Raw genomic sequence first — 27,882 nt, forward strand, 5'->3', positions numbered from 1 at the left:
GCAACTCAAAACACCTGTAACTATTTTTACGTATTACATATAAAAGAAAACCTTGGCAGGCATGTGCCATTCATTGTATTTAGTTATTTTATTTTCACTATCCAAACTCAAAAGAAATGCACAGTTAAGTTTCGGGTATCAATACACAGCTTTCGAAAAAAATATCCCTTTCATGTTCTCTCCAAGAAACCATGTGTTCAAATGCTTGCAGTCCAACCATAAGTAGCAGGCATCTCCGTCTTGTGCTTCCTCACTCCCACCCCCCAGACCTGTTTCTACTTTAATATAAAGTACTGTAAACCTCTTATTCAAAAAGCGAAATTCAGAAAAAACTTCTCAGCCAAACGCCTTTTCAAAATTGCTGTCTGATACGACACAACCTTCAGCAGTTTCTTTTGGTATAGTAATTCTTGCATTTTTCAGTCAGGTTAGGTCTCTGTGAGTATTTTAGATTTAAGACAGACAATACACAGTTTAGAAATATATTAGCACATATTTGTCATGGTATGGCATTTTCAGTAGACATCAGTTTTTCATAAATCATTGTGAATTTCACATTTCAGAAAGCTTCTTCAGTGTTGAACATCAGCCTTTTCCCATCAGTCTTGTTCTTCTGTGCTTCTGCTTTTGCTCTCAGAATCCTATCCTCCAGGTGTCTGTGAACATACATTCCTGAAAAGCTTGCTTTCTTCACACAAGAGTTACACTTCTTCATACTTCATACAATAACACCTCTTCCCATACATTTCAAGGCAGTTGGTCAACTTCTCAACTAAATGAAACAAAACCTTAATCTCTGGAAAAAAAAGTTAAAATGATCTTTACATATCTTTTTACAGTTATATTCATCTATATTTAGTAACAATTATCTCAACTATGGAGGCTTTTAATCTAGGACTTGACAAGAATAGGGTTTTCTTTTCCTGAAAATTCATTCCCTCTCTGGCTTATTACACGACTGTTGCAAGATTATGGAATATATTTAAAAACAAATTTTGAAACTTAACACATTTATACTGATAGACAACAAACCAATATTATACTAGACGATGCTTGTTTGCAGAGATTCTATAAGATATATTGTGCACTTACAGAAAAATTCTTTCACTTCAAAGGTAAGTGCAAAGCAGTAGTTGTTAATTCTACATCATAGCAGCAGTCATGTATACATAAACCAGCACTTTTTCTTAAAAAAAAAGAAAAAAAATCACAGCATTTTGGGTAGCATAGTGATTACATTAATGTATGACAAATGCAATGCCAACTTAAGGAAGTTTCTAAAACAAAGAACTGAACCCGTTAATACAAAGGCTATATAAAAATACGGCATTATGCAGCACTTCTATAGATCTGAGAGCTTTCAAAACACAGTGTTTTCTGTATGTTGTTTAAGTAGGTTACTACAATTGGCAGTAGCAAATTCAGCAAAATCACTGTATTAACATCCTTTTTGAGAAAACCATTTTGCGTGTTCCAGGACCTAAGCATTGACACTGCAGATGATCACACATCTGCCCCAGAGTCCTAAGCACTACTTGGTCCTGTTCTCCCAGCTGAGAACACTCATCCTGAATGATAAGCCCTTCGCACAGACAGACTTGTTACAAAAGACTGTATGTTCCTGACCAACAGCACAAAAGTATACTGCAGTGTAAAGGTATGGCTTTCTCTAAAAATATAAAGCATTAAAGCAAAAAAAAAAAAAAATAAAATTCCACAAGACACTTAAAAACGATCCTTGAGTTCAACACTATATTTATGCAAATCAAATAGACTATGTAATCAGTCATAGCGTAGTAGAACAAGAAAAAGACTTTGTATTTACTGATAAAATAGCAGACTAGAAGATTTCTTCATTGCATTACACAAACTTCCCTGAGATTTTTAGATAAATTATGCTGAGTCTACTATATACTGGAAACCTACTGAGTGTCATACAGTGCAAATTTTACATAACTCCTGCATGTTTTCCAGCTAAAATGCTGTTTCAATACATTAAAGCTTTATTTTCTTTTGTTACAAAAACCACATACACACAACAGACTACAAATGCAAAGACTTTTTTGCACAAAATTTTGAATCTTCAAAGCAATGTATAGAAATGGAGAGAACACATTAAGTTGAACAAAGCACTTTAAAGTTCTTTGCAGCTTAAAAACTGACTGTGAAACTAGTTTTAAAAATTATCTATGCAAGTGCCCAGTGGCAAGAAAACCAACAGAAATATTATGAAATGCAATGGGCAGAAAGAGGGCTGATGCTACACTCCCTGGTTAGCAGTCTCCCATATTACAAAATCATAATTTTGTGGGAGAGAAACATCATAGTGCTACAAGACTGCTATACTGGCACTATGTTGCACTACGTCATGATTTATTTTTTACTTTTTTTTAAAGCTGAGGTACTTAAAATTCTGTTAAGATGGATGTAGTTAACCAGAAAACTTGAGGAGGCCCTACAGTGAAAGTAACTCCTCAGCTTCACTGACTCACTGCCACAGATTTTAAAAATGAGCACTTCATTTTAAAAACAAATCTGGATGTCAGGTCAGTTTGCCAAGTTGTATATCCCCTTAATTGAACTCCTCTCAGCAAAAGTCCAAGAAGAACAAGCATTGTACTTCGCAAACAATAATGCTTAATAATAAGTAAAAACAAAATAGAAAAAAATATTTGAACTAAAAATATACAAAACCTGCAACTTTACTGCATTGAGATATGAGATTATCCCCAAGTTTTATGCCTGGCGGCAAAACCGAAGAGCTGTCTTGTCCACAAATTTTTGTTAGACTTAGTTCAAAAGCTGAATCATACAGCATAAATAATCTGTTCAGGTAGCTCTGATCTCCTTCCAGTTCTCAGTAACTGGGATCATGTCCTGGCCACCCACTGAGTGTGAAGCAATTGCACTTGTAATTCCTCCTTCCAAAGAGTCTTATGTTGGGTATTACCACAGAAAGAAATGAGAGGTGACTTGGGCTACTTCATTACAAAATAAACTTGATGTGGTTGTGACTGGCTGCATCAGATGCTGAGCCATAAGCATTCTTTTTTGTGTACTGGAAGGAAGGTATAAGGTGATCATCTTAACAGCAAAGTGAGGAACTGTGAAATGGAAGGCATTTTCTACATTTTTAATTCTGCTTTCAAAAGTTCCCGATTTATAAACACAGTTATGACTGCACAATAATTACAAAGATGGGAAGAATGAAAGAGCAGCATTTCAAAGCAGTTATGTTTAGCTTTTTCGCATTCAGAAACAAACTGAAGACACTGCCTTGTACAAAATGGCTTAATTTTTACTTGTTATCATTATGTTTTCAATTATATACGGGGAATCTAATACTCAACAAAGGAAAAGAAGGGTAGGAAAAACTGGATGTTTGCTTTTTGATTTAAAATTAAAAATTTCATATTGATAAATAGGTTTTCTGGCTCTCCGAATTAAGAACGATTTGCTCCCTTTCCCTAAAAATACTTACAGTACATTACAGAGCCTATTGTATCTCTTTGCATGTATTGCTGGCTGATAACTTATTCAGACAGGCACATTAAGTTTCTGGGTTTCATAACCACTTATATTTTTTTTATACAGAGAAGCCATTTCTGCATCAACAACAAAAAAATCATAAACCTGTATTAACACACACAAGTCCTTGTGCTACACACAAAACAGGGTGCCAAGTCACTATATACCCAGTGTGGAAAGACTTCTAAAAGTCTTTTCTGTGCATCTCCATTTCAACAAGGAAATACACTGTCTTTTCATCTCAATCTCACCACATTTTAAATCACCTATTTTTTGCATTGCCAAGTAAGGCAAATAATGGTGTTGTAGACTGACCATATATTAGATTATTTTACTTAGAAAAATAATTTCTCTCCCTATTGAGAATTTCAACATGTTCTAATAGTAACAAATATATCCTGAAAAAGAAAACCAGCAGGATTCCTCAGTATACAGAGTGAGATAGGAAATTTGCCACACAGATTTTACTTTCAGCAAAGGTAAGATGCAGATGTGTACATATGTCAATTATACACAGCGGACCAAGTACATCTTGTTCTGCATTCCAACGCATCCTTTGATGGAGGGACAGTTTTCTCATCCACCCATGTTGTCCCTTATATGATCCACTCGTTGAGCCAGATCCCTAAAGGTGGGGCGCTGGGTAACATTATTGTTCCAGCACTCTTTCATGATAGCATAAATCTGGAGAAGAAACAAAGAAAATTGGTAGTCAACAGACGTTACAAATAGTTAATAGTTACATTGAACTGGTTCAAAGAACACCTAACAAATTTATGCTTGCAAGCAACAGTGGCACAAGTGTACCACCCAGTCTTTCTATATCAATCACTTTACCTGCTTGATCCCAGTAACAGAAAGAAGCGAGGATAGCTAGGTCTGCAAAAGCCATTATAATAAAAGATTTCTTTTTTAAAGTTAGTATAGAAATTCACACAGCTAGTTTTTGAAACTTTTAAGAGACATGTTATTTTGCTAGGCTTTTACCTTTTGCATTTTGGAAAGCTCAAAAAAATGTTTAAAATGACAAATGCTTTACAAGTCTGACCAAAAATCAGATTCTAAATTCAGTCTTCCCTGCAACACTAACATATACTTCTCCACATTTGTATATTAAATTCTTAATTATTCTTCATGTAAGCCAGAAAAGTTACTGTGCAAACTGAACCCACTTCTAGAAGAAGTAAATTTAAAAGATTTTCACTACAATAGGCATTTGGCAACAGTTTTTCTCTTTTTCAAACGTGTACCCAATACCTGGTCACAAACCAATTTACTAATCTCTTCACCTGTACTCTTCTCACTAATTTGTATCATAGAATCATATAATAGAATGGTTTGTGTTGGAAGGGACCTTAAAGATCACCCCATTCCATGGGCAGGGACACCTTCCACTAGCCCAGGTTGCTCAAAGCCCCGTCCAGCCTGGCCTTGAGCACTTCCAGGGATGGGGCATCCACAGCTCCTCTGGGAAACCTGTTCCACTGCCTCACCACACGCACAGAGAAGAATTTCCTCCTAGTATTTCATCTAAACCTCCTCTCTTTCAGCTTCAAACCATTACCCTTTGTCCTATCGCTACAAGCCCTACTAAAACGTCACTCTCCAGCTTTCTTGTAGGCCCCCTTCAAGCACTGCAAGGCTGCTACAAGGTCTCCCTGGAGCCTTCTCTTCTCTTCTCCAGCCTAAACCACCCCAACTCTCCCAGCCTGTCTTCATAGCAGAGGTGCTCCAGCCTTGTGGTCATCTTTGTGGCCCTCCTCTGGGCTCACTCCAACAGGTCCATGTCCTCCTTATGTTGGGTGGCCGAGATCTGAAAGCGGCACTCCAGGTGGGGTCTCGCAGGAGCAGAGTACAGGGGCAGAATCACCTCCCTCAGCCTGCTGGCCACGCTTCCTCTCATGCAGCCCAGGATATGGTTGGCTTTCTGGGCTGCAAGCGCACATTGCCGGTTCACGTTGAGCTTCTTGTCCACAACACCCCCAAGCCCTTTTCCTCAGGGCTGCTCTCAATCCATTCTCTGCCCAGACTGTATTTGTGCTTGGGATTGCCCCTACCCACATGCAGGACCTTGCAGTTGTTGAATGCCATGAGGTTCACACAGGCCCGCCTTTCCAGCCTGTCAAGGTCCCTCTGGATGTCCCCCTCTTCCCTCTAGCACGTCAACCGCACCACTCAGCTTGGTGCCGTTGCCAAAGTTGCTGAGGGTGCACTGAATCCCAGAGTCCATCTCACCAATGAAGATGTTGAAAAGTGCTGGTCCCAGTATAGATCCTTGAGAAATGTCACTCATCACCAGTCTCCACTTGGACATCGAGCTGTTGTCCACAATCCTCTGAGTGCACCCAATCCACCGAGTGGCCCACCTGTCAAATCCTATGTGTCCCCAGTTTAGAGACAAGGGTGTTGCGTGAGACAGTGTCAAAAGCTTTACACAAGTCCAGGCAGATTACATCAGTTGCTCAACCCTCACCCATCAGTGCTGCAACCCGGTTGTAGAAGGCCACCAAGTTTGTTAGGCATGATTCACCCTTAGTGAAGCCATGCTGGCTGTCAACAGTCACCTTATTTTCCATTTGCCTTAGCGTAGTTTCGAGGAGGATCTGCTCACTAATCTTGCTGGGCAGAAGTGAGACTTACCAGCCTGCAGTTTCCTGGGTCTTCTTTATTTCCCCTTTAAAATATGGGGTTACATTTCCCCTTTTCTAGTCAGTGGGAACATCACTGGACTGCCACAGCTTCTCAAATATGATGGACAGTGGCTTTGCCACTTCATCTGCCAGTTCCCTCAGACATGCAGATGGATCTCATTAGCTCCCCTGGACTTGTGCACCTTCAGGTTCCTTAGATAGTCTTGAACCTGATATTCCCCTACAGCAGCTGGTTCTTCATTCTTCCAGTCCCTGCCTTTGCCTTATGTGCCTTGAACCGTGTGGCTGGAGCACTCGCCAGTGAAGACTGAGACAAAGAAGTTCTTGAGTACCTCTGCCTTCTCCATATTCCAGGTAACCAGGTATCCCAATTCCTCCCAGAGAGCACTCACATTTTCCCTAGTCTTCCTTTTATCACTGACATACTTATAAAAGCTTTTCGTGTTGCCCTTGACGTCCCTTGCCAGACTTCATTCTATCAGGGCTTTAGCTTTCCTAACCTGAACCCTGGCTGCTCAGACAATTTCTCTGTATTGTTCCCAGGCTACCTGTCCTTGCTTCCGTCCTCTGCAGGCTTCCTTTCTGTGTCTGAGTTTGTCCACGAGCTCTGTGTTCATCCATCAGGCTGCCTGGCATTTCTGCCTGACTTCTTCTTCGTTGAGATGCATTACCCCTGAGCCCGGAGGAGGTGATCCTGGAATATTAACCAGTTTTCTCGGGCCCCTCTTCCCTCCAGGGCTCTATCCCATGGTACTGTACCAAGCAGACCCCTGAGGAGGCCAGAGTCTGCTCGACTGAAGCCCAGGGTAGTGGTCTTGCCATGTGCCCTCTTTTGCTGTCCTCAGGATCTTGAACTCCACCATTTCATGGTCACTGCAGCCAAGGCTGCCCTTGGCCTTCACATTCCCCACAGAATTTAACCCGGATCATTATTACCAACTTTTTATACTTCCAAGAATTTTTTATGTGTTGCTTAAGAACAATCTGCACTGTTCCCAGGAAGAAAAGCAGCATCAGTTCCTTATTTTTCAGCAGTTCAAATGTGTGCATTGAGCAAGCTGCTTTAGACCCAAGTCTCAAGCAGCTTGTAAGCTACAGACATCTGGAAGATTTAGTATCAGTGATGACTGGTGTCTCAGGATCAAAATGAGAAGAGCACATTTTCTGACAAGAGAGACATTTCCATTGTGCTTTGGTATCTGAAGAAATGTCAAGACACTGAAATCTTTCCATTAGTTTGGATACAGCTTCAGTAAAACAGATTATGTATTATCGTATACATATGACATTCTGGTTATCTACAAAAAGCCAAACCTCCGCAATTCAAGAATTGCTGTATTCATACATATAATGCAAGAAAGTTTACTTCATAAACTTCTCTTTTGATTCTCTATAGACTATCTCTTTGCCTTGTGGCTCCCCTGACCCACCTGTACCATTTTTTCTCTTCTCTGCTAGACCACTTGACTCTGATCGCTCATCTGTCTCCAGTTTTGAATGGAATATTTCTTGGCTTATTGCCAAGTATGCTTGATTTTAAAGGGATGCAGCAATTAATCTGAGCTGAAAGTTATACCTGTTAAAAAGCATAACTATTTCTCTTACATTCTTTCCCTGCTGATTCATCTACCCAACCCTACCAGTTTGACAAGTGCACCCTGCTCTGAATAACAGAGAACTACAAGACTTGGAAGCAGTATGAAAGTATATTTGTAAAACATCTAGAGTATTAGCAAAACCAAAAGAACACTGAATTATTTTGTGTGCTCTGAGGGTGGCTTTACATAGATACACACTTCGGTATCTATAAAGAACATACATACAGATCTGAAGGCCCTGAACATACAAAATCTGATTCATATGTTTAACTGTGCCTACAGTCTGCAGGTAGCTCTTGGCTGAGAGTGCTTGACAGCGATTTGTACACATAATAAACATGGGTATTCCCATGCTTAAGGATGGAAAAGCAAAAAAAGGAAAATAATCAAGATAAGGAGTTATTTAGATCTTGGAATTAAATGTGAAAAACCTTATGTAGATATTAAGATACTTCTGTTAAATGTTACAGACTTCAGAAGAATCCACAGTTCACAGTTTTGAACAAAAATATCTATACGAGACTTCCATGGAAAAAGTTCTATACGCTAATCTCATTGCCTTAATAAATTTATGTTTTTGAAATAGAAGCCTGAGTGCCCCAGTACAGTGGTCATAATAGTCCTACTTCATATATTTAGAAAGACTACATTCTAGGCTCCTGAAGGAATCCACTCTAAAGAATCAGAAAATAAATGTGATTATACTCATCATGCAATTGATAAAGTAACAGCACAACCATTCCACTTGTGCAAATACTTCAGGAATCCAAGCAGAACGAAACACAAGTTTTGCATTTACCAGGTACTCACCCTGACAGAGCACCTTTCAGACTATAGTAACATATTAATACAATACTGCACCTCATCAGGACATCCGTCTGGTCTTGGCAGTCGTCCATTATTCTTCAAAAGCTCTATCAAATGAAATACAATCATCTGCCCTTGTTTATCATTGCCAATCATGCGCATGAATTCCTGAAACAGAAGGCTGACTGTCAAATAAATTTTGAAGGAAGAAAAGATGCTGCAACATTCTTACCGAGGGAAAATCCTTTGTAAGAAGATTAAATAATAAGAACAAATAGAATAGTATGTAACAATGATAAAATTATAAATTACAAGTCCAGAGAATATACTAATAATTTTTTTGTATGTGTATAAAAATAGGATGATACATATACAATTTAAATCAGTAAGTGAAGAATCTTCTTAAAAAATGTCGATTATCTGATGATTAACTAGTTTTAAAGGGATAAAACTCACAGCTAATTCTAAATTGCTCCCTGAAACGTTAAAACAAGATCTTTGTGCTTGCAAAAATCCCAGTCAAACAGAAAACAGACAATAACATACTGATGTATAAGCCAAAGATTAACAAGATTAATCAGTACCTACAGGCCAGAAACAGTAGCATAATTAAAGCCAGCAGAAATGGACTGGATAGATCTTGTTATCCAAAACTCAAACATAATCCAAAAAGTAGATTAAAATCTCACTCAGATTGCTAGAGATCAAAAAATAAATGAGGAAGCACTACTAACTGAAAATAATTTCCAAGCGCAACACAAGGGAATTATTTTTCCTCCAATGCTACATAAATTTCTTCAATGATCCTTGACTTGAAAATGTGGAACTTGAAAACGTTGGCAGAATGTGCAAATGGCTAAAGTTGGGCAGACAATGTGTAGCTATAAAGACTGTGACAGTTAAACAGACCACTTTGGCTACTTGGTAGAATATTTTTTTTTTATATACATACCAATACGATTGCCACCTGATGAAGTGGTGAATGCACATGTAGATTTGATTTATCCTAAGTATGTTCCACCAGAACCCGTGGCTTACTCTACCACTTTCCATTTCATAATCCTTCTGAAGAAGAACTCCAGGTGTCTGCAATGTTTGTTATTATGCAGGAAGTACTGCCACTGCCTTGAGTTCTTCCTTGACAGCTTAGTCATTGTACCAAATTACTAAGAGATCCACTGAGGCCAATGCAGAGAACTGTCAAGTGCATTTCTGCCTTTGCATCACTGTCCAGCTATCAAAACTACATTTGCCAGCACTGACACACTGGCCAAGGTGCGGACAGCTCCAGTAAATATGTAAGGTTTAACTCTCCTGTTATGTCTGCAGAGGATGGCTAGGTATAAGTAACTTTGTGAATCTTATTTCCAACTGGAGAACTATAATTCAGCATACAAGTAGTATTCTTCTCTGTCCACTGTAAATCTGTCTTTAAAGGTGCCTGTCAACACTCTGCAAAAAGCCTCTCCCTTTCTTTCTTGAACTTCAGTAACTTGAGTTCTGGTAACATAACAAAAAACCTTTAAGTTACCTTATTTAAATCAACTTAATGCTTACATATTTGTTTGGCTCAGTCTCAGATCTGGAATAACATTAAAAATACACATTGTGTTGCAATGGAACAGTTGCATTTGGGATTATTGTCCACGAAGGATGAGAAAGGACAAACTATGATGAGAAATTTTAAAACCTTTTTCAAACAGGTAGGAGCTACAGGATGGGTGAGATCTGCACAGACTATCAGGTAATTTTCAGATCTCCTTTCCTTCTTACAGCTTGATACTAATACTTTTTAGCATGTTAATGCTTCTGATTGGATGCTGACTCAATAAACATTATGGTATCTCCAGAAAAGGATCAGTAAATATCAACCTATTTAGGTATAGGAACAACATATACCTTTAAAAAAATCTAAATAAACAAAAACCCTCTGAAAACCATTAACTACATACTTACAGCTGGTGGGCTTTTGTTCTTGTCAATATATGTGAAGAGTTCATACAACACCACACCAAAACTCCACACATCTGAGGCCACAGAAAATTTGCTTTCTGTCAGAGATTCTGGAGCATACCTGCAATACATGGTAAAGGGAATATTCTTCTGTGTAATGTGTCTTTTTCGGTTTGAAGACACTTCTTTTAATAAAAGTGATTCTTTTCATGATTCTTTTCTATTCATAGGGATTAGCACATTCTCATTTCCTTCCTCTACCTTCACTAGTAATTGTTTTTTGAATAATAGTTAATTGATGTTGAAAACACAAACACTTTAAATGCAGTTAGTCATAACTATATCCAAGTTTGGTTTTTTCCCTGAAGTTGTAGGTATTTTTTATCTGTGGTGCAAGTAAACAAGAATTTGATAAGACCTGGCAAGAAAGACAATTATAGCTAGTAAGCATCCTCCCATCACTTTCAGTGAGCCTTAAACTGGGTCCCAATAACATCTACTAAGACGCCATCTTGTATTATTTATCTTTTAGATATGATATTTTTACAAGTGCCTAAGGCAGCCTAAAGTATAGACTAAAATCACATCTGGAATAGCATTTTCTTTTGCTGTTAAAACATAAAATGCTTTTTAATCACAGTTATCTGCCAGCATATTTTCTAAGGTACTTCTACGTCTTCACAGAACAGAACTGAAGCATATATTTTGCATTCTGAATACAGTCTACCAATTTCCATTTCATAATCCTTCAGTCTCCCCCAGGCTACAGAGTGTTCTCCTTTCCAAGCAAAGTGTAGCTCTTTGGAGCATTACTGTATTTTGGAATAACTGCCCTTCTCTGGAAGGTCAATGCCCGAATACAGGCATCTACCCGACTATTCAGCCCAGCATTTAGCCTTGCTTATTACAGTCTATGGGACATAAATCCACTTGGTCAACAGAGGGTCCTTCCAACAGATCTCAGCTAGAAGATATGAACGACCAGTATTTAGGGAACCAAAAGATTCAAAACTCTGAAAGCATCCTGGGGGATCAGTCCTTCTAGATTTCTTTTATTTTTGAATATCTTTCCTGTTGTGTACTATTTCTTTTTAATTAAATTTATTTAATGTATTAATTTTAATTAAATTAATTTAATTAAAAAATGTTTCAGTAATTTTTAGAGGCTTTTTCTAGAAAATATGTTGAAAAGTCCTACATGCTGTTCTGTAAATTCAAACATCATACATGTGACTTTCACGATGCTGAGCATCTTAGTTGGAGTCCACACTTAAAAATTCCACAATATGTGAAACAATTGGCTGAAGCTGCAAAAACTGAAAATATGCCACAATTTCGTATATCCAATATCAGACTTACCAAAATATAGGGCTTTCACCAGGTTCTTTTACTTTGTAGTATTCTTTGTCTTGTGGCAAGACTTTTGTCAATCCAAAATCTCCAATTTTAACTCTGTTCTCGTTCTCCACTAAGATATTTCTTGTTGCTAAATCCCGATGAACATATCTTTTTGTACCCAGATACTCCATGCCCTAGGTGTGAAGTTCACAAAAGTAACAGGAAAAGAGTTATTTTTACCATTAAGCAGCTGTACTTTCCCTAAAGGTAGAAATTAATCTCAAAGTTAAAATCGAACACAGACTGTTGCCAAAACCAGTGTTCTTGAACATTTTTCTTTCCTGAGGAGTTACTTTTTCCAAGTGCAGGGACCTCCCTTAACTGAAGTGAGACAGACTGAACACGTGCCAGAGCCAAATGTTTTTTGCTTATGCAGCTGGATAGCTGCTACAGTTCCTTTCTGTGGCCAAATGCAGTTTACTGGTGATGGAAGGAAAACAAAATTTGGGCAAAGCTATACAATCCCGGGTGGATGAAAAGACTGTCCTATTTACCCATTTCATTTAACCTTTTGTTCACTTCATACATCTGCTTCCATGATTGCTTTATGAAACTTTATATTATGATTCCTTGAATTTGACAGCTGTTCTCTGACTGTATTCCCATGTGTGTCTTGTTTCTCTTCTGTATGGACCATTACTCGCCAACACAGTTCTGCTTACTGTTAAATTTCCATTGGCTGTTGTGACAAAAAACACTGGTCTGAAGCCATTTTGCCTTTTGCTGCTGCTGCAGCACAATTATTCTTACACATTAACCTTTTTGCTAACAAGAAAATGTGGAAGAAACCAGTGTGTGTAGTGGCATTACTCAAAAAAGAAAGTCTTGCTTACACAGCAATAAGTGGTGGACATAAGTGGACACTGCACAACACCAAGAGGTACCCAACTTGTACATGAAAGGAAACACAAAGCAGGCTACCAGTTTGAGTTTCGTAAGAAAGCATCTCACTCCTTCAACACAACTGAAGAGCAATACATTATGCTAGAGGCAGCTTTGAACTCAAAGGTTCTGAACATCAATGTTATACTATTAATGCCAGAAGATTTCTTTTTCTCTCTCTCTCTCTGTTTTCTTTCTGTTTTTTTGAGAAACACCTGAAACAGCTGGACTCCGAAGCCTTCCTCTCACCCTCCTGTTACCTCCTAGCACCGCTAGGTGGCATCGCTGTTTGCGCATAGCCCACTCCACTTAACCCTGCAACCCCGAAAAATACCAAACCTATAGCTTTTCCAGAGGAAGACTCCTGGGTTTCTGCTACAACCAGTCTATCTAAATGCCATAACTTTTTACTGCTACTACACACTGTAGTGAAAACAGTCCTGAAGTTTCTCGAATGATAGTAATTTTTCTGTTAGCCTGGAAAACACAGAGCTACTCAATTGAAATCACGCAAATTCTAAGTGGGAAGCATAATCCTGTAGCATTACTCCAACAATGGAGCTGAGTTTAATTATGTCATTTTGAATGTTCTTATCATTCGAGTTGGGCTCTCCAGCAAGGGCACCTGAAGCACTCTAAGCATTAAGAGATGGAAAAATAAATTTATTCTTAGCCTTCTCTCCTACCAGCCAGCATTAACAAAATGCAGGGCCAAAAAATAACATCCCAAAAAATCAGATGCATGGGGATGTTAACTTCCTTATTTGCCATTCTGTTGCCAGGATTCTTCAAAGTTTAATACAGAGTTCTGTTGCTTGCCACCAGACAAGCTGTACTATCAGCCCCATGCTGCACCAGCTGCACTACTTTGGATCCACAGAAACATCATTAGCAAATGCCATCTCTGAAAATGCTGCTTTTCACAGCATGAGATATGCACAAAAAATGTCACGGTTAAGTCAGGAACCCTTTCCCAGTACAGCAGCAAGGAATCAAAACACAGCAAGCAAGCAAGCAAGCACACTTATCTTAACACTCAGGTATGGGCATGCCTTCATTTCTTTCACACATTTGAGAGAAGAGCAGCAAGGCAGAGGGAGAAAGATTTTTGACTGAAAACTCAAAGTAACAGTGATAAAAATGCACAGCAGAAAGATGTGAGATGCTGAAAGAGCAAACATCGCAAGAGAAGCAAAAGCACCTAAAGGAAAGAGGGAAACATGATCAGCTGAAAGAGGAAGGAAAAGCATTCAGATTGCATTTTCATAATTATTAGATACTATGTTTTTAATTAAGTTGTTTTGAGGTAACAGAATACTGCAGATTAGAGTGAGATCTTAAAATGATCAGTACAACCTCTGCTTTGCAGGTTGCACAGCAACAACAGTGCAAAGCAACAGACATACACTTTGGTTCCCTTAGAAGTGAAGAAAAGATACTTCTTTAAGAGCAAGTCTATGTGTGGACTTCCCTTACTCTCCTACTCTCGTGTACCCATGGCTTTGTCACATGAAAGCAATGTTTTCCCACTTAATTATCTGCAGAATACATATTCTAGCTCCCTTCCTCTTGGGTGGTTCTTGGTACTTAGGAAGCAGTCATTTCATCTGCTATTTTGATTTTTCATCACCATCCTGAAGACCTGTAATATTTTGATGCTTCTTTTATAAATGTGCAAGCACACACACATATTAAGGACCTTATTCTTTATACCTTCTGAACACCGTTCCTTTCCTAAAGCTTCCTGCCATACTTGCACTGCCTGCAAAGGCCAAAATTCACCTTCTGGTCCTCCCACCAGATACCTCTCTCACAGACCAGGACCGTGAGATACATTGCCACTGTTGTTCCTTCAGGCTTTGGATAAGGCCTGAAGACTTACACGTGCAAGCTTTGCAGCTGCTTATAAAAGTGAACAGGGCAGGTACCTTACAGTCCTTCAGGTAACAGGCTGAGATGGCCACACAATAAAACAGGTTAAGTGGTTGCAGCCTTTGCGCATTCCAAAAATCCCTGTTGCATCTTTATTCCATCCAAGATTCTCTGTCACTGTCCTCTGAGGTGGTGTGGAGCATGAGACTCTTCCAGCTCTTTGCTTGAAGGAACATTGTTTTTAGGGACTTACCAGCACTAATAATAATATAAGATTGAGATATTTTCTTATGCCTGTTATGGAGAATGACTTCTTTTTCTGGAGACACAGCTCAGAGGGCTTTAGGGCTTTTTAACCCTCCTTGAGTGGGTGGTCACGTGTTCAACTATTCCTCTCTGTGAAAAGACTGACACTTCCCACAGACTTGCGAATGTTTTCCGTTTTCCAACCTCAGTGCACACTGCTTGCCCATCAAGGAGTTTTTGCTGGAGGCAACTCACCTAGCTCTGCTTCAGTGAAGCACATGAGTAGGTGAGATCAGCTGCTAAAGGTGCATGCAGCATCCTTCTCTACCTGCCCCAGGTTCAGTAGCTAAAAGGTTTACTGCGCCAGTCAAATTTCAAGCAGGGAACCATCAAGCTCTATTCACCAGGTGAATGCCTGGAGAAGATCTTGGCTCTGGCACAGACTCTCCTGCCTGACTCTCGTCAGGCCTCTTCTGCAGGTATTGCAGAAGGAAAGGCTTCTGCTCCGAATGTGGCAGGGCACACGTTACCAGACATGTGGGCTACATACTCCAAAGTATACTCATTAATTTTAAGTAAATTATTGTTTCCATGTCTTTGATGTGGGTACTGAGGAAAGGAATTTGGGTACTGGGGAAAGGAATTTAAGAATATTTGTAGTACATGCCTTGAGGGGGCGGGGGAGTGTGTGTGGGGGTGGTTTTCTTGTCTCTTCCTCCTACACCCTTCCCTGTTTTTTTTTTCCCCTTTCCCCAAACTACCAAACATGCAACAAAAACTGAAGTGTCTGTAGTTTCTTGTATCTAAAGCATAATGACAAAATAAAACTAAGGTAGGCATAAGACCTCTTTCTGAGGAAATTGGGTATCACAATAAAGATCAGATGATTGCCCCTTTTTTCAGAGTTTTATGAAGGATGTTCAGTACCAGCCACTGAGACTAGCAAATCATTTACTACAGCTCTGGTCACACCTATGGCCTATAGTTCTTCATAGAGAAATTACCTCTGTCTGCTCTTTCTGCTAAATAAGCAGTTTAAAGTAAATTCTTAAACATACAGATGCTGTTACAGTAATTTTAGATTTGAATACCCATGTTCTTAAAAATAAGTTATGGTACGTCACGAACAATTTGCCTGAGTGAGTGTATTAACTCCTGCAAAATTTTATTTCAGCTTTCCCTAGGGAGAAAAAAGAGTTTAATTCTTCTTAACAAACTACAAGCTAAGCAAACAGTAAAATACAGAAAAATAAATGGAGTATATTCTGCCCCCGTCAGCAGATAGGCCAATCTCATCACCCTTTGTTAAAGTTACTCAGAAGTTTGTTGGGTGTGTTCAGAGCACATCAATATGTATTGCTACTTTTTTTAGGGTTATGTGGTGCTAGCAGCCCAACAGTATTATAAAAGATAAACCAAACCATCATTGGTTGTTTTGAGACAAATGAGACAAGACCAAAGAGACAAAAATTTGCTGAAAAATACCGATCACCTGAGATTTCCTACCTTGCATATCTGAGACGCATACAGCAAAAGCTTCTTGTGGTCCAGCCTCTCCTTGTGTTTCTGCAGATAATCTCGTAAACTTCCATATGGTAAATATTCCATAATTAATCTTAGATTCCTACGACCTTTGACAACAACATCAACAAAAAAATCACACTTAGTTTTTCTGTCATTTCCCAATGACAAGTTTTGAAATGTAAATATTTACAAATGTCTATGAATTACAGTTATATAAAACAGTCTTAATACCAAAACCCTAATTTATTGTATGTACATCACCATACAATTTTTCATATATTAGTTAACTTGCTATTTATTTAAATACAACAATAACGCGGATATGTTTGACATACAGAGCATCACTAATCAAGATGATTTCATCAATACTTAGCTACCAAGTGCCACAAGTGTGTATCTGTGTTTAAGTAATTCCTCCTTGTTGCTGAAATGAAATCCAGAATGGCAACTGACATCAACTGGTCAGCAGTTTTACCAACTTTAAAAACTCAGTACGATTTTGAACACAGTATTTTTCTTTTTACAGTAAGATTCTGAGCAGAACACACGCTTTCATTCAACTTCAATAACATCAGCAATTCACTTAAATGCATCATTTCTGAAATCTTCTCCTGTCTAGTCTTTTACTCTATAAGCTATACAAGAATTGGCAATATCCACTGTAAGACATTACACTGAGCAAAAACCAAGAGTTATAAAATGGTTACATTTTCCCGCTGAACTCTAAATTCTTTCCCTAGGAAGACTTTTATGCTTTAAGATAAAGAAACTGGGCAACTGGCCAAAATAGTACTTTCTCTAAATCAATCGGATTATGTGATGAGCTGACTGAATAAAATGTCCACCTTGTACTGAGAAGTAGTATATGACAGACACTACCCTCCTTTGATTTGTACTAAGTCCTGGGGAAGTTAGGACAAGTCGGTGAGGTTCACGAACACTTACCTCTCTGAACGTCTTAAGTGTGCAAACTTAGGTGGACACCTGAAGGTGCATTCAATATAGCACGTACCTGCGCTGTAGCATACTCCTTTGTATTTAACGATGTTATCATGCTGCAGAGATTTAAGGATTTCAATTTCTCTTTCAAAGTCCCTAAGGTGCTCTTCTGTGCTATGTTGCAGCTTTTTCACAGCCACCACCTCCCCTGTATTATCCTGCAGTGGATCATACCGGCACATCTCAACACTGCCAAAATTTCCCTATATGACAAATGGAAATACTTGAATTAAAAACAAGTCCACAACATTGTCTTTTTCTTAGTGCTTGTTCATACTGCCTCGGTGCTTACTGCATCATAAAGGTGACCACAATTAAGTAAAACGCCACAAAACCTCCCTGAGAAGAAAAGAAGAGTGCAGGGGATCATAAGTAACAGTTCTAAAAGAGTAAGAAACATGTTCTATGAAAGAAAGCAAACAGCACAAGAGGAAAAGACGACAATGAGAGGGGGCAATGTCCATTCATTTTCTCTCCCTTCTTCACATATTTCCACACGTACTTGCAAACTGTCAGTTGACATACTCCTTTGCCTGCACTTGCTAAGATCCCTTCATTTAGGCTGCTTTTGGCTCTTAATTCTCTGTTCCTTGGCAGTTCTTCCCCCACTTGTTTCAGTGTTCTACCTTCCCTTTCTCTATTTGTATTTGCTTTATCTTCCTTTACGCAGTCCTCACTCCCTCTATGCTATGCTACCATTTACAGTCAACAACCAACCCTCTGCAAACAGAAATAGTTCTGCTACTTCACTTTCAGGCTTGCTTTCACTAGTACTTTAAGACAAAGCAATATATAGGTATCATGACAATAAAAAAAACATTAAACCACACAGAACCACTCTGGAAAAACACTACTTGGTTAAGATCTGCCAGCTGCGCTTGGTCTTCTGTCTAGGCGTGCTTTCACACAGCCAGGCTGCAATGACTTGCAAAACTAGTAACCAAATGCCGATTTCTAAAGCCAAAAAAGTTCAAGGCCTACATATATCTCAAAAGACATTACTGAATTTAGGGACGGCACATACAGACTTCTCAGAATGGTCATGCACAAAAAAACCCCAACCCCACTAGTTCTATGCAAGACTGCTCTGGAAAATTTTAAAATTAATACCATTCTCTGCATTACTTTGAATTACTAAGAAAGATTTTAGCTTTTTGTTGTTACTGGATTCACTGTGGAGGTCAGCTAGCTTTCTTTCAGCTAATGACATTGTGAAACTAAGAAAGAGATCTAAAAGTAACTACACGTTGAGGTCAGATACGTATTAGTTTCTGTAATAGAAGTTTCAAAGTGAGTAATTTATAAGGGGTCATGGGAAGATAACTGAAAAAGGACAGTTGTTTTTCTAGGCAATTAGAGAATTTTGAAACATCCTACCTTGCCAAGCTGCTGTAAAAACTTAAGATGTCTTTCTTCAAATTGCGTTGGGTCCCGATCTTCAAAAGCACCAGAAAATCCAAGTGCTCCAATTCTCATATTTGGCAACATATCACTTTCTGTCAATAGCTCATAATCTGACAGGTAGGAGGAAAGGAAGAGAGAAAGGGAACAGAAGGCACAGAGAAGCAAACAGGAGAATGAAGAAACTTATTACAATCATGGCATAGTCTACCTTTGCTTGGCATACCCCAAATTCAGTAGAATATTAACAACCACCTTAACTTCTATACAGTAATCTGCAAAGACAAAGAAGTATTACAGAGAAGTCAAATTATTTGTCTTGACTCATAGCAAGTCTTACTTTAATTTCCCAATTTTCTTTTTTGCAGACCTACTGTACTTCAAATTTAGCAACTATTGTGCAACAGCTCCACTACTGCAGAGGGGAGAAAAGTAAACTTCACAAATGCTTGTGATAACATGCGTCTTCCACTCGGAAAAAAGATAGATACCTATTTATTTTATTAAGAAAAAGAAAGAAAGGAAGACATTAACGTACTTGATTAAGAGGCTAGAATGTTTGGGAAAGATGTCAATCAAACCTGAAAACTGCTTTGAATGATAATGTTCACTTTTAATGTGCTCTATTTTAGAACAAGCTAAGAAGCAGTAATATAGGGTCCTTATGAACTTAAGACTTCTGGGGCTGCTGTAGAGGGTGGTTGTGGGTCAACATACCATAAAGGAAGGTACTGATGAAAATGAACCAATTGAATCAGGGTTCTTTTTGTCTAGTGAGTTCTTCTATCACACTCACCTGGAGTGAACAGGCTATTCAAGTCACGTATAATTGCTCTAAATGAAGGCCTGAAATCTGGCTCATAATCCATACAGTTGTTTATAAGGTTTGCTAGTTCTGTCCAGTTGGGGGCAGGAAGCTGGTGCCTATCTTCATAAAACTGTAGTTTCTGGAATTAAATAGATAATAGCCATTTTAATATACAACCATGAAGAGCTGCAGAAGCCTCAATATTTTCACCACAGCAGCCAAAAAATACAGCTCTCAACCTAGACTTGTTACCTCACAGAATGTACACCTGACCAATTTACCCTGAAAGCCAAGGGTGACAATGTAGCAAGACTGGCATAATTTAGAGTAATCAGTTCAGAAATTCAGAGTCAGCTACTGGTGGAAGATAACAAGACAGAGAAAGAGAATGAGAAAGACTGTCTCCCCTTTACTGATGATTTCATAAAAATTCAACTGGATTGGCCCAGCAGAAAATTCTATCCACCTGTGCGCTGGCTGAGCTCCTCCGATTGTAAAAAGCTTCATAAATATTATGAAAGAATGCGGATTAGTACAGTAGATGTGGGCAGCTTCTGAAATACCCAGGTATCTATAAGGTAGATCTAGGTAGACCTTGTAGCTTACTGTAAGAGCTGATTACAACACCTGAGAAATCAGATCAGGTTTTGTGAGAAGGTAACAGTCTGTTTATAAAAATGATACTACAAGTCTTTTGGTAGTGCAGTAAAGAAGATAATCTTTTTGCTTCCAACTAAGGAAGCAAGTATATAAGAAGTAATATTTTTATGGAATGTGTTTCCCTTGCCCCTAGTTGAGACCAAGTTAACATTTCTGGTTAGCTAAAACAGTAGAACTGTCTGCAACAAAGTCTTACAGCATTTAAGAAGTTCAATGGCTAGAATAATGCCAATTAAAATCCATATACATTGTTAGGAATACTTTTTGCTTAAAATGATAATGTGTTGCAACAAAGCAACAACAACATGAACAAGGTAATACTGGCAACTTACCTTGCCCCCATAAAAATCAAAAGCAAGATAAAAAAAAAACCTCAAATCATCACTTCTGATCATCATCTTCCAGTAAAAGTGCCCTTTACCTACAGTGGTCATAGACACACCACTTTACATGCTGATACAGTGACAACAGCTGATGCTTTACATTGTAACAGTTCTTTGGACACTTTGACTGCAAAACAATACTTACTCTTGAACAATCCAGTGCACTCAGAGGTTTGTCTCCTCCACTGCAGATTTCCCACAAAGTAGTACCAAAACTCCACTTGTCTGTGGCCAGGCTTAATTGTTTGGGATTCTCAATACATTCAGGTGGAACCCATGGTATTCTCTCAAGAAGAACTGTGCAATCATGCCAAGATGAATCATGTTAAGATGAATAATAAAACAAGAAAATTCTATGACATTTGATTTAGTAAAAATTACTTCAGTATACACAGGTTATTTCATTCTGTAATGTGCTTTTAAATCCTTTCCAAGTTTTGCTCCTGCCTAAAAAAAAGCTACAGAATGTATACAAAAATAATATTTATGCATCAGACCAGACGACCATTAGTTATGTTGTAAAATAAATCTAATGTTATAAAACTGCCTTAACATAATTCCCACATCATATTTTCACTCTAACTTCTTAATTTCCCTCTGTGTTACCAAGATTTAGCAGCTACCACAAAGGAACTAGATGGCAAAGGGTAAAAAGCACTTTGTTAGTGGTTGGCACATTCTGGGACAGTGGCACAGCGGCACAGCAAAAGGTGCCATAACAAGGAATTTCATACTACCTTATTTTAAAACTTTTGATATTGATTAGTAACAAATTAAAAGATAGTATTGTAGTGATTTGATTTAAAGCTCCTTAAAATGAGATCTCGTAAGATTAATGTAGGCTTCTCATTGAGTTTAAACAGTTTATTGGAAAATAATGATACTGCAATGTCTCTTAGATGTGTTTTTTCTTTTGACATGTATAAAATTACCAAGCGTAGAGTGTGTTCACTCTTCCAAAATGATTAAAAGGACTAGATAAAGAATAGTAAGGTTACTTCAGTTTCATCAGTGTAACAATCTTACACTTCCATTTCTTTTCATGTAATTAATTCTGCTGTTTATAAAGCATCAGAATGGCTCCAATGGCAGATGACAATCCAGTATTTTTAGCCACAAGTGGCTTCAGGTGTTCACCAAGAAAAGCAGTGAAGATGATTTTCAACTGTTTCGGCATCATTTTCAACAGTGCATTTACTTTCAGCTCTGAAGATTCTCCAAACCATAAGATACAACAATTTAACCTTGACCAATCATACGATGCCAAGTCCAGCAGCTACCTGCAGATGCAGCACTTACATGCTGTACATTATAGAATACTAAATGTTCTACCAGTGAAAAAAAGTTTGAGAATTAGAACAGCAGGAAAAAAAGGTTTCTATGTAGCTATTCACTGATATAAAATATACATTCAAAACTTCTGACTAGCACTGCAGAGGTTATTCTAAAGTGAAAGACAGATGAAGGAACTTAGGTAACAGAAGTACCTTAGACAGTGGCCAGAAAAAAAAACAAAAACCAAACCCAAACTTGTTTTTCAAGTCAGAAGCATTAAACAAGAAAGCTGATACAAAGACTTACTGTCTCTTGGCAAAACTGTAATACTGATGCCAGGATCACTTAGTTTTATAAACGGAAGGTTTCCAGACTTCCTGTCTTCCTCTCTGATAAGCAGTATGTTTTTTGCACAGACATTCCCATGAACAAGGCCTTTATCCTCCTATGAATAAAAATTTATATTTTGCATACTGACAAAAAAAATCTTATGGTTGAAGAGGTATTTAAAAACAATACTTTACACAGCATGATGGAAACATCAAGCAGAGAAAATAATGATCATAGATTATATTGATCAGACCTCAGACATTTCATCAGTTCCTCTGAAGAGTTACAGTTTCTAGCCAATTTTTGTTCATTTTATGCATCTAACTAAAGTTTGAGTTAAAAAATATTTGATGTATGTTAACTCAGAGGAATACTGATCCATCAGTATGATCCACTTAAAACTAATATAAAAACATTTAAATTGTTAAAGGGGAAAAAAAAGGGAAGATTCATGTAATCACATATCCTGTCTTGAATAATGGCCTTTATGTACAATTAAACAGACTGTAAGGTTGGGACCTAATGCACAAAAGGAATGTACTAGCAGTTTGAAAAGTACCATGTTTTCCCAGTGGTTAACTACTACCACTACCACGAAATAGATTATGTTCAGCATCACGAGCTGACATGGAAAAATCAAGGAGGACTGATTCCTGGGGAGGTGGGGAGGGAAGAATTTTTACTGGAAATGTGTTTTTATTTCACATTGAAACATAAAGCATTAAAAAAGAATTGGGAATTAAATTACACTTTGTGCAAGATACAAAGGTCTGTCCTTGGTTATCCACTATCTGGTATATGACCAGTCTGTTTACAAATACCCTGCAGAGTTTCAGGGAATAGGGTAATAAGCTCAGCCATTCTACATCTATTAGCCTGAAACACTTCAGTTCAGTCATGAACAAAACTGAAGAACAAACTACTTACCAGAAAATGCATGGCTAATGCCAACTGTTTGGCTACTTCCAGCTTCCACAAGATATTGATAACATTTTTGTTCTTTTTCAAGTACGTGTCCAAGGATCCAAATTTTACATATTCTTGTACAAGGATGTCTGATTTAAAGTAGTAACAGGAGTTAACAATTAAAAACCAACAACAAATAAAGGAATTTCAGGACAGCTTCATTACTCTGGTAATACCCATCTCTTTATCTTTCTGATACCTTGCTGGTGATCTAACTAAATTCAAATCTGTATGACATCTCAGTATTCCCACAACTATTCTATGTTCTTTACGCTTTGTCATGGTGTGGAAGCACACCTAATCTCTTCTCATATGCAAAATTACTAGATTTAATAGGTTTTTGTACAGAATAGCTTTCCACCTTAATAAATCCAGTGAGCATCTTTCCACCGTCACTTGAAAGGCACAATAAATAACTTTAACTTCTGATACAGTAATGTAACAGCAATATCAATGTAGTGAGTCAAATAACATTCAAGTCATTCACTACATAGTAGTTTACAATCTATATTACCAGTGAAAAATATGGTGCTTTGCTGACAAAGGAAACAGGCTTCTTGAAAACAGGCTAATATCTCCACTAAAAAAAAAATTGTGTATACATATGACTCCATGCAGTTGTTCAGTGAATAACCTAAGAAACAAGACCCATTTTGTAGTACTGCACAGTCTTCATCAGTTTTAATACAATGATTTCACACTGCATGACTGAACTCTTGCCTTCAGCTACAAGATGCTCGCTCACATTGCAATGATCCCATTTAGACTGTAAAGATACTGGAAACTACTGGTATTATATTTGGGTATAACAAATAAACTGGTTTCTATAACAAACTTACTTTATAGACAGCAAACTGGTTTTTTACAATTATGCGAAGCTATTTTCATCAAATCTGTACATCAAGTATGTAACCCACAGAAAAAATAACAGCCTGTCTTCTGATTTCTTAGTAACTGCCTCTTACTAAGCTGTAATAAGTCTCTTGCCTTCAGAAATAGAACTGTCTATAGAGGGTAACTGACCTAAAGAAGAAACAAGTAACCATACACATCTTCACTTTTTTTTTTTTTTTTAATTATATACCTGATCTACCTGAAATTTTATATATAGTCCCCAAGCTTGGTACAATGAATAAACTAGGCAAAAAGCATTCATGGGTGTAACACGAGTAACACTAATGTGTTAATGGCATAACAAGTTCTTGGCCAAATGTGTTGTGCCTTTTCCATCTTCCTAAGAAGCAACTCCTGATACAGACTTCACCCTCCCTTTTGCAAATTCCTACTCTGAAACAGGCAACCATCTACCTAATATGCTTTTACTGTTATTATAAAACACTTCCTTTTGCTACAAACATACACAAAAAAATGTTTTAGGGCAAACTGACATTTCTGCCTAAATACTGAATGAAAAGGAAAAACTGCCAAAGTAAGACAGCAAATATTCGAAGATAGCACACATAAGCTTATGATACCCGTCCAAAATTAAGATGTCATTACAAGTTGTTATAAATGTATTTCAGGTGTTCTTAAAAAAACCTTATTAATACATAGCCACAATGCAGTAACCCAAACTGAAAACACATTCTACTTCTGTAGACAATGCAAAGATTCTACCTTTGTTAATATTCTGTGGTGTTTTTGTTGAAATAATGGGATCTCTAAACCAAACTTCCCAAGGCTATATTTGTGCTCATGAAGTCAGCAAGTGGGTGGGAAAGGGTGGCAGTTTCTGTGTTCCTGATCACAGTAAACAAAGATTTTCTTGGGTAGCCAAGCGATTCCCTTTCTAGCTAACCACCATCGACACAATGTTAAGGGTACAATTTTTCTGGCATTTCAAAAGCTTGTTCCAGAAATACAGCAAAACATCAGAAAATCTCACTTCTGAACAGACATGACAGAGTCATTTACAGAGGTTACTGTTCACGCTGACTGTATTTTTTCTGTTTTCTTTGTTATGACCATATTAACCAGTTCTCAGACACCAGGACTGATATCTCTGCAATGTGAACACATATTGGGTCTCCAGCTGGTGTGACAAGTTGTTTTGTTTAGTTTCCCCCCCCCTTTTTTTCCCCAGTACCAATGACAAACTCTAATGACAGCTGTATAAAATTAGTATAAAAATATAATTTCTACTTACTCTCCTCTCCACATACACAGACTCCATAATTTAACACCAAATGTTTGTAAGAAAGCTGGCTCATCATGCTTGCTGCCTCAAAGAAGGACTTCGAGAAACAAGAGAGATTGAGAGAATACGTATCAGTGAAAACACAAGCCCTCCTCCACCCAACACAGAATTTCTAACAAATTCATTAAAACCATGTGTATTTTTAAAAATGTTTCAGCTTCTATCTCATTGCAAAGACTCTGTGTAACATATATTACATTGTGGTTGTTGTAGATATGAGTTGTATTTTTTAATTTAAATAATTGATAATCCACACTCCAGAGAGGTCAGCAATCCCTTTTTCTGCAGGCAGGTGTATCTCAACATTTTAAAAAGAATCTTTACTAAGTTAACTGACGTGGAATGAAAGTAAACTGTGAATTCATAATGAACTATTCTCTTTCCAACTTTTTCCTCAAAGCACATCATTAAGTTAAAAGTATTATATAACTCATCCACTACTATAAGACCTTACCCAACCTTGTCAGGAAGGTTTCAGATGCTTTTATTTCTATAGCAATATTTTGTTCCCTTCAGTGGCATCTCCAGCTATGCTTGCTTGTGTACTGATTATTCACCAAATGAAAAAAGGTCAAAAATAGCAAATTTTCCTTCAGGTGATTATACTTGTGTTTCCGTACTCTTAGTCCTTTTAACACTGAATGTAAGTGTATTACCCAGTTTATTAAAATTAAAATATGAGGTTCAGTTTTTTATTGTTTTCAATTGTCGAACATGTATGCCTACATTGCTTATAAATATTAGCTATTCAAAGTGTCCTTTCCTTTTTTACTCACATTTTCATACAGATTTGTCTTAAGTAACTGAAAAATTCAGTGAACAATGCACTGATTCTCTTGGCTTGCTATAAATACAGCTAGATTAATTAGGAATGTGATACAATTATATATACAACATAAACAACCACAGAAAGTTACATTAATATATTAAGCACTACTACATCTTGTTGAAGTCTTTAAAATTAAATTCTCACATATACAATCCAGGGCTCAATTATATTACCATTGTATTAGGTTTTGCAAAAAGACATTTCAGGTTTGCTTGCAGCTTCACTCAAACAGTGAAAGTCTAAATGACTATGGATGATTCTACATATGGCAAGTGTTTCTCACACCTAAACGCTTATAATTTTTTATGACTTGATGTGAACTGTTGATTCTACTGGAAAATCAGTATGACTCCAAAACACTGATGACAGTCCACCAAAACAGTAATTTCTCATAAATGTTGGTCACTCATCTGTACATAATTAATTTACCACTAAAGGCAATTCTGTGGTTCTTGTATGAAGAAACTGTTCTCTGGCTCTCAGTAGGTAGCCCCGAATTCTCTGATGGGTGGTGGGGAGAGAGGAAATAATGTCCATCAGCTTTGGGAAGTAGACCTGTCCCAAATACATGCTCTCAGTGTCACAAGGCCAAGAATAAGCTCAGTTCAATATACCACTCTCTACTATGTAACAAATACTTGTTTACTGTAAGAAAAGCAAGGCTCAACATAGCATGGACAAGTATCATACCGCAGTCAACAATCACACCAACCTCTGAGTAGTTTCTATGCACTTTATCCAGCACCTTTAAAAGAACTTCAGTTTGATGGAGCTGGCCATAGTCTCCCACTTCTTTTCTTACACCTTTGAAAATCTTAGTAAACGTGCCCTGTCCAAGACTTTCCTCCTAAAAGAAAGGAAGGATACAGATGGGGTGTGTGTGTGTGTGTGAAATAAAATCTCTGCCTGTTTTGCAAAAGACTTCTTAAACAACCACCCTAAGTAACACATATGCAAATCTTGACAGTTATCACACCTTTAGAGTCAGACTGAGCAGACAAAGAAGCAACTATATCAGAAACAGCTTAAATCCTTGCTTATTTTCTATTGATTTCTCAAGGATCTCAGAAAATAACTTGCTGCAAGAACCAGAGAGGAAGGAATTGCTATTAAAGATATATTTAAGCATCCCCAGAAGTACAGAAGTAAAGAAAACAACTCCTATTGCAGTCAAAAGGACGCTTCTTATTTAAAAAAAAAAACCAAACCACAATTATTTGTGTTAATGGAAATTTTTTTTAAAAAGTCTTCTCTCTCACAACTTTAACTAAGGGAAGGTTGATTACAGCAAAGTCTCCTAGTTCAGGTAAGCTCTTTTAAACATATACTGAGTTTAAAACTTAGTGTGTATTAAACCAACTATCTGCAATGGAAGAAGCAACCAATGCACTTACAAATATCAAATCCTCATTCCGGATTTTGTGAAAGACCATCTGGTTGACATTATTGTGTCTCTGTAGCGCAGGTGATGAAGGTACATCAGAAACACTATTGCTTCTGAAAACCAGGAGATTTGATTTATCTGGGAGAAGAAAGAGGGTGGGGAAAAGAAAAACAAAGTAAATTTGTAAAATA

The 27,882-nt window shown here is 37.7% G+C and overlaps 1 protein-coding gene across 18 annotated transcripts in view; it reads right to left on the reverse strand.

Moving 5' to 3' along the window:
* Nucleotides 1-69: 69 nt before the first annotated feature.
* JAK2 (Janus kinase 2) overlaps nt 70-27,882 on the reverse strand; it is a 91,756-nt gene continuing 63,943 nt past the window's right edge. For 16 of the 18 annotated variants that reach the window (XM_040580968.1, XM_040580969.1, XM_040580981.1 and 13 more), the window contains 14 exons: nt 27,702-27,829; nt 27,020-27,154; nt 25,428-25,515; nt 23,243-23,370; nt 22,292-22,430; nt 20,856-21,007; nt 19,656-19,806; nt 18,836-18,972; nt 17,472-17,661; nt 16,442-16,566; nt 11,897-12,069; nt 10,541-10,658; nt 8,639-8,752; nt 70-4,212 (listed from right to left, as the gene is read on the reverse strand). In XM_040580968.1, coding sequence (XP_040436902.1) covers nt 4,105-4,212; nt 8,639-8,752; nt 10,541-10,658; nt 11,897-12,069; nt 16,442-16,566; nt 17,472-17,661; nt 18,836-18,972; nt 19,656-19,806; nt 20,856-21,007; nt 22,292-22,430; nt 23,243-23,370; nt 25,428-25,515; nt 27,020-27,154; nt 27,702-27,829 — 1,886 coding nt within the window. In that variant the 3' untranslated portion in view covers nt 70-4,104. The remainder of the gene's footprint in view (nt 4,213-8,638; nt 8,753-10,540; nt 10,659-11,896; nt 12,070-16,441; nt 16,567-17,471; nt 17,662-18,835; nt 18,973-19,655; nt 19,807-20,855; nt 21,008-22,291; nt 22,431-23,242; nt 23,371-25,427; nt 25,516-27,019; nt 27,155-27,701; nt 27,830-27,882) is intronic. The other 2 variants (XR_005825781.1, XR_005825780.1) reach the window with 2 other exon arrangements.

This window comes from Falco naumanni, chromosome Z (genome assembly GCF_017639655.2).
Source record: "Falco naumanni isolate bFalNau1 chromosome Z, bFalNau1.pat, whole genome shotgun sequence".
In the NCBI taxonomy this organism is placed as follows: Eukaryota; Metazoa; Chordata; class Aves; order Falconiformes; family Falconidae; genus Falco; species Falco naumanni.